Source organism: Sminthopsis crassicaudata, chromosome 1, assembly GCF_048593235.1.
Source record: "Sminthopsis crassicaudata isolate SCR6 chromosome 1, ASM4859323v1, whole genome shotgun sequence".
Classification (NCBI taxonomy): domain Eukaryota; kingdom Metazoa; phylum Chordata; class Mammalia; order Dasyuromorphia; family Dasyuridae; genus Sminthopsis; species Sminthopsis crassicaudata.
In genome coordinates this window covers 469,008,531-469,022,248 of record NC_133617.1, presented here as the reverse complement: position 1 = coordinate 469,022,248, position 13,718 = coordinate 469,008,531, and the positions used below count along the sequence as shown (strand labels likewise).

Sequence of the window (13,718 nt, the reverse complement as noted above, 5' to 3'; positions counted from 1 at the left end):
ATTGATGTTCATTAGGGAGATTGGTCTATAATTTTCTTTCTCTGTTTTTGTTCTACCTGGTTTAGGTATCAGTACCATGTTTGTGTCATAAAAGGAATTTGGTAGGATTCCTTCATTCCCTGTTTTTTCAGATACTTTATGTATTATAGGAGTTAATTGTTCTTTAAATGTTTGGTAGAATTTACATGTAAATCCATCTGGTCCTGGGGATTTTTTTTAGGGAGTTGATTAATAGCTTGTTCTATTTTTTTTTCTAAAATAGATTATTTAACCAATTTACTCTGTTAATCTGGGCAACCTATATTTTTTGAAGATATTCATTCATTTCATTTAAGTAATCAAATTTATTGGCATAAAGTTGGACAAAGTAACTCCTAATTATTGCTCTAATTTCCTCTTCATTAGCGGAAAATTTTCCCTTTTCATTCTTAAGACTAACAATTTGATTTTCCTCTCTCCTTTTTCTATTCAAATTTACCAAGGGTTTATCTATTTTGTTAGTTTTTTCATAAAACCAACTCTTAGTTTTATTTTATATTCAATAGATTTTTTACTTTCAATTTTATTGATCTCTCCTTTTATTTTTAGAATTTCAAATTTAGTGTTTGAGGGTTTTTAATTTGCTCTTTTTTTAGCTTTTTTAAATTTGTAAGCCTAATTCATTGATTTTTTTTCTTTCTCTATTTTATGCAAGTCTCTAGAGATATAAAATTTCTCCTTATTACCACGTTGGCTGCATTCCACACATTTTGTTTGTCTCATTATTGTCATTCTCTTGGATGAAATTGTTAATTATATCTCTGATTTGCTGTTTCAACCCAATCATTCTTTAGGATGACATTATTTAATTTCCAATTACTTTTTGGTCTATTTTCCCCTGGCTTTTTATTGAATTTAATTTTTATTGCATTGTGATCTGAGAAGGATGCATTTACTATTTCTGCCTTTCTGCATTTAATTTTGAGGTCTTTAATATATGGTCAATTTTTGTATAGGTTCCATAAACTACTGAGAAGAAAGTGCACTCCTTTCTGTCTCCATTCAGTTTTCTCCAAAGATCTATCATACCTAACTTTTCTAGTATTCTATTTACCTCTTTAACTTGTTTTTTTATTTTGTGGTTTGATTTATCTAGTTCTGAGAGTGCAAGGTTGAGATCTCCCACTATTATAGTTTTGCTGTCTATTTCTTCTTGCAACTCTCTTCACTTCTTCAGGAATTTAGATGCTATACCACTTGGTGCATATATGTTTAATATTGATATTGCTTCATTATCTATGCTACTCTTTAGCAAGATATAGTGCCCTTCCTTATCTCTCTTAATTAGATCAATTTTTGCTTTTGCTTTATCTGAGATCAGGATGGCTACCCCTGCTTTTTTGGCTTCACCTGAAGCATAGTAGATTCTGCTCCAACCTTTTACCTTTATTCTGTATATGTCACTCTGCTTCAAGTGTGTTTCCTGTAAACAACATATTGTAGGATTCTGACTTTTACTCCAGTCTGGTATCCATCTCCGCTTTGTGGAGGAGTTTACCCCATTCACATTTATAGTTAAAACTCCTAATTCTGCATTTCCTGCCAGATTATACTTTTCTCTTTCCTTTCCCCCTTATCCCTTCCCCATCCCCAGTATTAGACTTATGAGCACCATTTGTTTCATGCAGCTCTCTTTCTTTAGAATCCCTCCCTTCCCCTTGAAGTCCCTCCCCTTTTCTTAAGACTTTTCCTTATTATTTCTGTATTCCCTTCTATTTACCCTAACCCTTCCCTTTTTGTTTTTCCCCTCCCACTTTTCAATGAAGTGGGAGAAGTTTTTGTCTAAACCAAATATGTCTAATATTTTCTCTTTGAGCCAAATCTGATGAGAGTAACATTCACAATATGTTCATTTCTCTCCCTTCATTCCTTCAGATATAATAGGTTTCCTTTGCCCCTTTATGATAAGTAGTTTCCCTCTTTTTATTCCCTTTTTCTGGCACAATTTCCTTTCCACCTCTAGTTCCTTTTTTATATTATAACAGTAAAACCAAATTATACATGTACTCTTTATGTATACCCATTACTGAAATACAGTTCTCAAGAGTTCTTTTTACCTTTTTATGCTTCTCTTGAGTACTATATTTGGAGGTCAAACTTCTTGTTTAGCTCTGGTTTTTTCATCAGGAATAAATGGAATTCACCTATTTCATTGAATGTCCATATTCTTCCCTGGAAGAAAATGCTCAGTTTGGCTTGGTAAGTTATTCTTGGCTGCACACCAAGTTCGTTTGCCTTTAGAAATATCAGATTCCAGGCCCTTTGATCCTTTAATGTGGATGCTGCTAGATTCTGAGTGATCCTTATTGTGGCTCCTTGGTATTTGAATTGTTTTTTTTCTTGGCTGTTTGTAGTGTTTTATCTAAGTCTGATAGTTCTGGAATTTATCCACAATATTTCTTGGAGTTTTGATTTTGGGATCTTTTTCAGTAGGTGATCAATGAATTCTTTCCATGTCTATTTTGCCTTCTGTTTCTATAACATCTGGGTAGTTTTCTTTGATAATTTCCTGAAAAATAGTGTCTAGGTTCTTTTTTTCATCATGATTTTCAGGGAGTCCAATAATCCTCAGATTATCTCTCCCAGAACTATTTTTCAGCTCTGTTGTTTTCCCAAGTGGGTATTTAACTTTTCTTTTTCATTTTTTTGGTTTTGCTTGATTGATTCTTGGTGTCCCCTTGAGTCATTCATTTCCATTTGTTCAAATCTGATTTTTAATGAATTATTTTCTTCATTTGCTTTTTAATTTCTTTTTGCATTTGTCCAATTGAGTTTTTAAATGAGTTGTTTTGTTCTCTGGAATTTTTTTCCATTTCACCAATTTTTTAAAAAATATTATTTTCTTTTTCCAATTCACAAATTGTTTTCCTGAGAGTTGTTTATCTTTTCCAATTTGCAAATTCTGTTTTTCAGGGAGTTGATTTCTTTATCCACTCTATCTTTTAATAACTTATCCTGAACCTCTTGCAAAGTTTTCCTTTCCTTTCTTTCCCCCATTTTTCATCTAGCTCTCTTTTAAGATCTTGTAAATTTCTTTTATGAGAGCCTTGTGTGATGGGAACCAAATCATGTCCACCTTTGGATCTAGAGACAAACTGTTTTAGTCTCCTCAGGATTTGAAGTCTGTTCTCTTTCCGGATAGGAGCTATCCATAGTTAGAGTGCACTTTGCTTTTTTGCTCATTTTGAAAAAAATAAAAAACCTACGGTCTGCTTATCGGGGGCACTGGGGTATTTCCAAGCTGCCTCTACAGACAACAGGAAGTGGCAGTGAAGGGACACTGGGACAGCACTCATTGGCTGCACTGGGATGTGAAATCAGGTCCTGGAATCAGCAGCAGCAGAAAGGCAGCTACTAGGGCTTCACTGGGACCAACTACTATGGCTGCACCTGGATCACACTGAGTCACTTGGGTGCTGGGTGGATGTGGCCACATCCCCAAAAAGCCTAGCGTTTTGGGGTTATAGTCTTTACCCTCTGTGTTTATAACTTCTCTGCTGATCTACTGGTTTGCTGCCAGGTCAAAGTAGCTCACACTGTGGTAAAGTTCTCCCTGCAAATTTTCCCCTAGTTGAGCCCACAACCCGACCTACTCTGGTCTGATCAGTGTGAGCTGATTCCCTGTGCTCTCACTGCCAACTTGCCTGATGGCTGCGCCTGGCCAACCCCCATTCCATTCCCGAACATGAGCAAAACAGATCTTTTCTAGAGAATTTTGACATTATCTTTGGATGGTAATGTGTTATACTCCAAATATTCATGAATTCTGACAGTCAAGCACTAATTCCAATTTAGATTCAGGGAGAAAGAGAGTTTAGGAAGATGAGTGTGTCCTCTCTACCATCTTGGCTCCGCCCCCCCAGACAGTTCATTTTTCTAAGTCTAGTCTTGACTAAAGTACATAGTTTCTTAGTCGTGTTTAAATCAGACAAATTCCCAGGCCACTAATACATATTTATCTCTCTCTCTTACATAAATTTCTTAAACTTTTGTGATTTGTGGCATGGTGCAAGATCATGTTTACTAGACTGAGAAATGGATTATTCATCAAAGGTAATGCTAATATACAATGTGTAGTTTTATCACATCATCAACATAGTTAACATTTCTATAACACTTACTATGTACCAGGCACTGGGTTAAGTGCTTTACAATACAATGTCATTTTATTCTCATAAGAACTCTGTGAGATAGATATTATTATTATCCCCACTTTATATATGAGGCAACTGAGGCAAATGAAGATTAAATGATTTGCTCAAAAGTAGACACATAAATCACATAGTTAAACTGTCACATAGTTAGTGAGTATCTGAGGGCAGATTTGGACTCAGTTTTTTTTTTATTCCATACCCAGTGCTCTATCTACTAGCTCATCAAGCTATTCCAATAATTAAAGAATATACATCAAACTATTTTGACTTCACTGTCAATTTGAGTAAAACAAGTTGACCGCAAGAAAGAATATATTGTATATGGATAATTTTGTTTTGTTTTTTATGTAAAAAGCCATAAGGGTTATGGCATAAGAAAACAAATTTAAGTTTTTACCTTGATCCCAATAATTTGTACACAATTATATACATGACACCATTTAAATGCTAAAGATACAAAGAAAAAAAAAAACAGTATCTACTAAAGGGCTCCTATCCTATTAGGAGAATACTTATCATATAAGATTTATAAATCTCTAATGTAAACAAAATGGTGAGAGATGGAAACAGCATTTCCAGAAAAAAAATGCAAATAAACATTTGCACTTTCATTACTTATAAGACTTATAAGAAAACAGTTAAATCACAACAAACAATAGGTGTTTGTTGTAGTCATCAGATATTTTGTATGAAACTTAGGTTGTAGAAGAACAGAATACATCTTGGGTTAGCAGATTGTTTATTATTAAGTTTATAATTCTTTATAGACACTGTGGTTGGGGGAAGCTTAATTTGTAAAAATGTAAACTTGCACAACAGATTTGGATGAAAGAAAGTCAACATAGGTCTGAGTATTGAATCATCAATAATGTTATTTTTGAAACCTTCAGGGAAAAAACCTACAAAAGACTACAGGAACAGAAAAAAAATTGTCAAATTTGAACATGAAATGTAAAGGCAAAAAAAAAACCAACTCTATTAACTGAATCATTGAATATATTTGTAACATTTCAATTCAATATTAGCTCAGAGTAATACTAAGTTATCACTAGCAATACAAGGTAAGACTAGGTACTAATTAGTACAAGTTAGCACTGGGTAAACCTATTGGGCAATCAAGTTAATATAGTTTTATGAAACATAATTTGCCATTCTTTGACAAAGAATAAAAAATTTTAATTAAAATTTCATCCAGGCACCTTCTAGTCGTCAACTTCTAGACAGTCTTCATTAATAGCTTCAGCATAGGATTATTTGGAACACATCAAAAATGTGTGAAGTTTTCTTCTACTTATTGTAGTACTCAAATTGCAAATGAGATAGTGAGTGATAACCTGGATTTGAAAATCAGTATTCTAAGATTAGATATTGTAATTATTTTTAAATCAGTTCTTTCTATTTATAGTCTCTTTCAGTTCAGTGCCCTCTAGTGTTAAGCAAAAATGTGGAACATGTATGTGTAGGGTATCAAATTGGAAAGGCATTTATACTAGATACACTTAAAGATTTCAAAAAGACCTTATGGAAAGGACAAAATAATTAAGGATTAGAAATTTTAAAATATACGCAGGAAAATGAAAAAAAAATTATCATTCCTGGTATTATAAAGGATAACAGGAATGAATAAAATTATCTCCAATGTAATTTTTTGCTCATTTTGAGAAAGACAAGTAAATGGCATTTAAATAATTACTTCTAATGCTGCTATCTCTTTTTTTTAAAAAAAGAAGAAACTGACCTCAAAACATTTTTCCTTCTTAGCTTGATGGAGTAGATTAGCCATTCCGGGAAGCAACACTGGAAATATGAAATTTTCTAGATATTCTCTGGGAGAACCTAAAAAATTATGATAATGATATGCAATAGACAATAATTAAAAATAAATTTCATTTCTTGCTGTTAATTTGAAGAAAAGTAAGATATTCACTGGGTAAAAATAGATAATAATAATACCAAATAAAAACTGGGATCTATGCTTTTATTGTTAAAGGGAATTCCCAGCTGAGAATACTCCCTCTACTGATTCAGGGAAGCACTTTTTCTTGAAGAATTACCATGAGGATGGGTATCAAACACATATAGAAACAATGGCCACAAAGTGTACATAAGAGTCCCTATAGGTCACACAGATACATAGAAAACTATATATGAACATTATATTTTATTGTATTTTGATTTATTTTGTTAAATATTTTCTAATCATATTTTAATTTGATTTAGGCCATTCTCAAATTATTGTGGATTACATATGGCCTCTGGTCTGAGCACTGAGAGTTTAATGACTTTCCCAGAGTCACACAACCAGGATGTGTCAGAAAGTAAACTTGAAGCCTTGTCTTCCTGTTGATAATAAACAACTAAATCACAATCATTATCATTGTAATATTTATATTCCATAACAACTTACAATAGGGATAAGTTGTATTATTGAAGAGCCTAAAGTATTCCTGAAGTATTTTTTTCTCTAGGATTGCTCTTTGTTTGTTTCTTTGGGTTCTCCAACATTTACTAGGTTTCAAATAGTCAAGTGAAAAGGGCACTGATCTATAAGACCTTGTCTCAATCCCAGTTCTAATATGTATTTGCTGTATGACCCTTAGTAAATCATTTTATCTTTAAATTCAAACTTCCTCATATATGAATAGGAGTAATATATACACTATATATGTAATAGTGTTGTGAGAAAAGCACTTAATAAATATCAAAATATTACATAAATATAGAATGTAAACTAATCAACTGGATAAAAACACTGATCTGATATTAGCTGGGGAAGAGTTCCCCCCTCCCCAAAATAAATTATGGAGAAATCTTAATCTCTAAAAGATTAAATTGTTTTCAACCTCCCTCCCTGTTGCTTCCTTCCCTAGTGCCTTCAAACAGGCCCAAGTCTGGCCTATCCTAAAACAATAACAACATCAAACTTTCTATAGACTCTCAAAGTTGTCATCATTCTTTCTCTGCCAAATTCCTTGAAAAATCTACCTACATTTCTTGTCTCTTTGCCTCTAATTCTTGCTCAACGTTTTGCAATGTGGCTTCCAACTTCATCACTCAACTGAAACTAATGTCTAAATAATTTTTTGATCATTTTTCTTTTTTCGTTCTGATGCTTCTCAATTTTCTGGAATTCTTCTGAATTCCTTCTCCTCCTGGATACTCTCTTTTCTTTGGGATTTCATAACATCACTATCTTAGTAGATAGCAGATTACCTGCTGTCACTTAAAGCCAGGTTACCCAAGAGCCCTAGATATGAAAGCTCCCCAAAGAACTGGCTCCAGGCCCCAAAGTCATCATCCTAGGAAGCAACACCTGTGGGAAAAGGGTCGGCAACTGCTTTGGTGGTCCTGTAACTCTAATTCCTCAGCAGTGTGTTGAAAACGTGGACAAGCAAGTTCTTACCACTAAAATTCTTGGCATTCAAATAATTCAACCTCAGGTACAGATAGGATTTTGTCACTGGCAATGGCATTAAAGGCATTACAATATGATTTGCCATATACCCTGAGGACTATAGGACCTTTCTATCTGATTTACAGCTGTTATTGGCTATAAATGTTGTCTCCACTTTAAAATATAAGTTCCTTGAAATCAGGAAATGTCTTGCTTTACCATTTGTATCCTCAGTACTTAATGTAGCATTTTATATTAAATGTTTTATAAAATGCTTTTTCATTCATAAACTATTCCCAGAATAATTGCAACAGCTTCCCATCCCAATTGGTCTTCCTGACTCAAATTTTGACCTTCTACAGACCATCCTCCATACTACTGCCAAAGTAATTTTTCTTAAACATAAATTTGACCTTGTCATTGCCGTACTCAATAAAATCCAATAACTTTCTAGTAAATACAGAATAAAAGTCAAATTCTTCTCTTTAGTTTGTAAAGCCCTTCACAAAGTAATCCCAACCTATTTTTACTGTCTCCAAGAATATCAATCTCCCTTCCTGTACTCTGTAATTCAACCAAATTGGTCACTCTGTTCTTTACCCACAACAATGACATTCCATCTTTGCCTTACATGCTTTGGTCTTGGCTGTCCTCCATGCTTGGAAGGCACTCTCTCCAGTTAGCATCATAGAAGCCCCTCTCTTACTTCATTATACATCTCAAATACCACCTTCCACATCTTCTATCTCATATACTCAACTGCTCAAGCAATTTTGTTTTTGTTTGCACTTTTTCTTTGTATTTATTCCATATACATTTATACATGTATTTTTGTTCACTAGGTGACTGTTAGTTAGCCCCTTGCAAGGGGGAATTGTTTGATTCACTATATATTTATAGAATCTAGCATGGTGCTTGGCACAGAGAAGTTTTTAATACTTGTTGACTGACTAATTATCAGGTAGCTTTTGCTCACAGGTTTCAAGATATTGAGCTAATAAAGTGACTATTAATTGCCAAAATTCATAATTAAGATTGTAAAAACTAAGTAATTCCTTTATAAAATCCAGTATTTTTTCAAAGGAAAACATACCTTTATTTGAAAAGTACAATTTGAATTTTAAAAAAGAAAAAATTCCAGCATAGAAATAATTACATGATTACAAATATACTTTATATTTATATTATATTATATGTATGACTACTTATACATATGCTTCAGAACTGAAAGGATACATGTTTTCAGTGGTGTGATTGATTCCCTCCATTGTCCCAGATCACAATCTTTAACATAACTTGAAAGATGATCTCTGAGAGTGGGGGTGTGGCCAAAAGCTTTATCATCAAGCAGAAAACCTGCTGATGAGTCTTTCTATACATAGCTACTCTAATACTTGGATAATAGCTATAAAATATATTGCTGGGTCTAGATACTAAAAACCTTTTCCAAGTTGATAAAGCCTGTCAAGAGTTTGTACTCCATTCAGAAATCAGATGAATATTTGTTTGTACCTACATAGATCTGATATGTAAAATTATACATATTATTAGAGAACACTACAATATTTCAAAGTTTCAAAATTTCAATGTTGATTTTCATAACTGTGTTACTAGTTTTGCTTGTCTATGTGTCTATTTTTCTTTCTCCAGTAGGGGGTGAGTAAGAACAGAAAGAAATAAATGTTGGAAAATTGGGTGGAAGGTAAAATTTAGTTAAAATAAGAACAAGACCAAAAAAAACCCCTATTCATATCTCCAGAAACTAAGAGAATAGAGAAAAGAAAAAATACTTATCATAAAACTCCTGTGCCATTCTGTCTGCCCTTTTTTTCATCTCTCTACTCTGCTATGCCTATGCATCTCTTTATTAGGGTTCTTGTACATCTTTTCTATCCTTTTTTTTTATTCCCACCCTTTTTATTTAACTTGCCATCATATATCATTGAAGTATACAAGCACATTCAATTCAGTAAATATTTATTAAGCAGCTAAGTAAATTTTTGTTTCATATGTCATTGAGTAAATACAACAAATTAAAACAATTTTTTAAACTAAGTTTTTCTTCATCTAAGTCCTATTTTGATGCTCTCTCTTGGTGTGGATATGACCTTGAACCCTAGCAGGATCTTCATGAGTGGAGATATGCTTGAAACAATGAAATCATGGACCCTTCAAGTACTGAAGTACAGCTTTAAAAAGAAGAGGAATATTTTCCCCTTTAAATTAAAAAATCAACTAAGCTTATTTCTTAATTTATTTGACCCTTCTTTGAATTTTTTTCCTTGAGGGCACACACCCAATTCTCTATGGTAATGTCAAAGGTAAACCAGAAAAGATATTTTCTTATTGTTATACTTACATGTTTTGGGATCAAAAACTTCTGGAGCTTCAGGTGCTACACAAGGTACATCTTGAACAATGGCATAATTTGGGGTAACTTGAAAAAAGTGTTCTGGACTTAAACCTGGAAAAACTGTTGCCTCCAATGGAGAAGAAACCTTTAAAATCAATTTACATAAATAATATAAATCATTTGGTTTTCCTTTATATAATTATATAGAGCTCAATATTAATTACCTTTCTGGTGACCCAGATGCTACAATTTCCTTTTTAATGATTACAATGGTATTTTGATCATAAGCAATTAAGTGTTTATGCCTTTTTATATTAACAAAAGCCAGATAGTATGAAATTCCTTACATCAATGACATCACAAATACAGTTCCTATCTCATATGTGTGCAAAGATAATATCATTGAGCATGATGCAAAAAAAAATAATAATAATAATCTTTATATAAGGGAACTGTATTTAGAGTCAGAAGACCTGGATTCATATCCTGGCTCCAATTATTATTAATTTTGTAATTATGAGCAAGTACTTAATAGTAAGAAGAACTATTAATCACAACATCTGGGAAATATGAATGGGAATACAATGAAGAACATGTAGATGAAGACCAAGAGAAACAAAAAAGGAAAGCAATATTAATATTAAACTATGTTACAGATCACCTCGGCAGAAAAAAGGAATAGACAAGGATTATCAGGAATAAATCTTAAGCCTAGCATAAAGACATAATCTAGAAAGATAGCAGACTTCAGCTGTCACAATATCTATTGGATTTTTTTCTTTGCTAAAAACAGAGGAGCTAATAAATTCTTAGCTTCCTTAATGATAGTTAAGAAGATGAAAGAAGTGACAAGGGGAATTGCTCTTCTGCATCTGATTTTTACCAATGAAGAAAAACTGGTTGCTGAAATGTAAATTATTGGAACCTTATAGTAAAAGGCCTACTCCATTTCAGGAGAAAAGCATGACATGAACTCCTACCTTTTGGATTGCAGATATCAAAGAGTTTGGACAAAATACAGGGAGAATACCATAGTTTCTAGATTTAAAGAAAAAGTCATTTCAGAAAGAAACAAAAGTTTTCAAGAGTTTACAATTTAAAAAAATATATATTTTATGGGCATTGTTTTTGTCACCTTCATTTACAAATATCTCTGTTTTCCCCAGAGAACCATCCCTTGTAACAAAGAATAAAAGATTTCTCAACCCATTGATAGAGTTTGACATTGTTCCACACCCATGACTAAAGTGACTGATTAATGACAAGAAGAAGATATTATCAGCTGAAGAATGATCAGAAAAACCTTCATACAGAATATGGTAGGTACATGAACAGAAACCTTGGGGAAAAAAAACTAAGAATAACAACAGGAAGAGGTGAGGAAGGGATTTACTGTAGAAATGAGGAACAGTCTATATACAAGCTTAAGTAGTATAAGTTAACAGGTCAGATTTGCTGGACAACGATGTGCATGAAGGGCAGTATAATGTAGTATAAGGCTGGAAAAGTAAATGACAACCAGGCTGTGAAGAGCTCTGAATGCTAGAAGAATTAGAAGAGGTTATTAATATTTGATCCTGGAGATAAGAGGAAGTAGAGTTTACCAAGTAAGGAAGTGGGAGCTAGTCTGGAGTGAAGAACTAGAAACAGGGAGACTAAATAGGAGACTGACTACTGCAATAGTTCAGGTAGGAGATGAGATCAATCCAAAATAGGATAAAAAATGAAAAAAGATGGAATCAAGGGCCCATGTGTAAATTCTATATGGTTGACTGAAGGAGCAAGAGCTGTTCTACAGAAGAGAAGATTTAGGGAGGGGTATGTTTAACTATGTGAAAAGCTGATATGTGGACACAGAATTAGGAGCAAAGGACAGGAGCTGCAGAGAAGAGATTTAAGTTCAGCATGAGGAACTGGCCAAAAATGGGATAGTTTCTGAAAGCCCTTCAAGACTTGCTAAAGACCTAAAATGTACTCAGTGTCCCTAACACCCTGATAAAACTAATGCTTTTCTTTATAGAATCACTAATGAATTACTAATTCCCAAATTTCATGGCGCTTTCTCTGATCTTATTTTCCTTGACTTTCTGCTATATGTGATTCTCACCCCTCTTAAAATTGTCTTTCTTTGGTTTCTAATACACTTAGATCATTTTGGTTCTTTCCTTATATAACTCATTGAGTACTTCTCTCATCTCTTTCTCTGTTAACTCCCTTTTTACCATCTCCTTTCTTTCCCCCCCCCCTAAGGCTGGGGTTAAGTGACTTACCCAGGGTCACACAGCTAGAAAGTGTTAAGTGTCTGAGACCAAATTTGAACTCGGGTCCTCCTGAATTCAGGGCTGGTGCTCTATCCACTGCGCCATGTAATTGCCTCTTACCATCTCCTTTCTTAAGACAAGTGTTTGTCTTCTTGCTAAATTCAGAATTCATCTATTTTCAGGGTTTCTTCTATAGTGATGACTGCCACATTTATATCTCTCCAAAATATGAATTCCTTATCTCTCACTATTTGATATGGATTTATTTTCAAAATCAATTTTAATTATAAAATTTTATTTCCTTTTTTCCAAATAAAAAAGAAAATACTTATAACAAATATATATATATATATATATATATATATATATAAAATCAAGCAAAATAAACTCCCACATTGGCCACGTCAAAAATACATATAAATATGTACAAATATATGTGTATGTATATATCTGCACTTTGAGTCCATCACCTCTCTACCAGAAGGTAAGGTAGCTTGCTGTACACCTTGTCACCTCAAACTCAGGTACATATTCCTGACACAACTTTCTGAGCAATCAGCAAACCAAATCAATATTACAACATTCCCCAAAGATAAATATGCATACATCTACCAAAAAAAAAAATAGAAATGGGAATGTAAAGCAAAATACAACCAAGAAACACGATGAACAAAATTATCTATAACCTGTAACCTTTTCCAAGTGACTCCCCACATTTTTCTCTTCTGGGAGAGCTTTCCCTCCAGGATAATCTTTTGAGGAATATGGTAGCCACGAAAGAGGAAAGGTGAGTTGCCTTGACTATTTATCTTAATCCTTTCTATTCTGAAATTTTGTCAGATTAAAACAAACCAGTCTTGTATTAGATGTTTGGTTTAACTTGAATGTTTTCACGATCACTGAGGGCCTTTTATATTTTCTGGAGAGATCAAGACACGAAATAAATTCTGATGTTCCCAGTGGAAATCATTAGTGGAAGAATAAGTTAGAAAAGAAAACACTTAGTGTGAATCCCTTCCAAGACTGAACTCAGTTTATGCAAATAAACTCTGGACCCATAAGCAGAACAATTCTTCTTTCCTCTTTGGTGAGTTTCCACAATCTCCAAAGGATTATCCTAGCTTTATAACTCTCTTTCCCCAAAGGAAAAAGTCTTTCAGGTAATTAAAATCAAAATCCTTCCCTGAGATCTATATGATATACACAATGCAGGATTAGTAAAGTGCAAGTTTTGCTCTTTTACATCATGGCTCTGTTCCTTACTATTATTCTTAGATCTCTTTTTATTCAGGAAGTCTCCCAATGGACCTAGGAATTTACCATTGTCCAGAATTCCACTTCTCTGTAAGGAGACTTACTCTTATAATTCAATATTATCCAGTAACATCCTGTCTTTTCTAGGAAGCTTGGATTAGGAACTCTATGCTGACCAAGAGCTTTATAAATTAAGGAATTACTCCACTGTTCAGCCACTACTTCCAATCATTGCCTTTTCTGTGCATTGACTTCTCTTGCAG

The 13,718-nt window shown here is 33.4% G+C and overlaps 1 protein-coding gene across 2 annotated transcripts in view; it reads right to left on the bottom strand.

Annotated features, from left to right (window-relative positions):
* IQCK (IQ motif containing K) overlaps window positions 1-13,718 on the bottom strand; it is a 134,954-nt gene that overhangs the window by 97,308 nt on the left and 23,928 nt on the right. For both annotated transcript variants that reach the window (XM_074280936.1, XM_074280937.1), the window contains exons 3-4: window positions 9,947-10,085; window positions 5,932-6,029 (exon numbers count right to left, since the gene is read on the bottom strand). In XM_074280936.1, coding sequence (XP_074137037.1) covers window positions 5,932-6,029; window positions 9,947-10,085 — 237 coding nt within the window. The remainder of the gene's footprint in view (window positions 1-5,931; window positions 6,030-9,946; window positions 10,086-13,718) is intronic.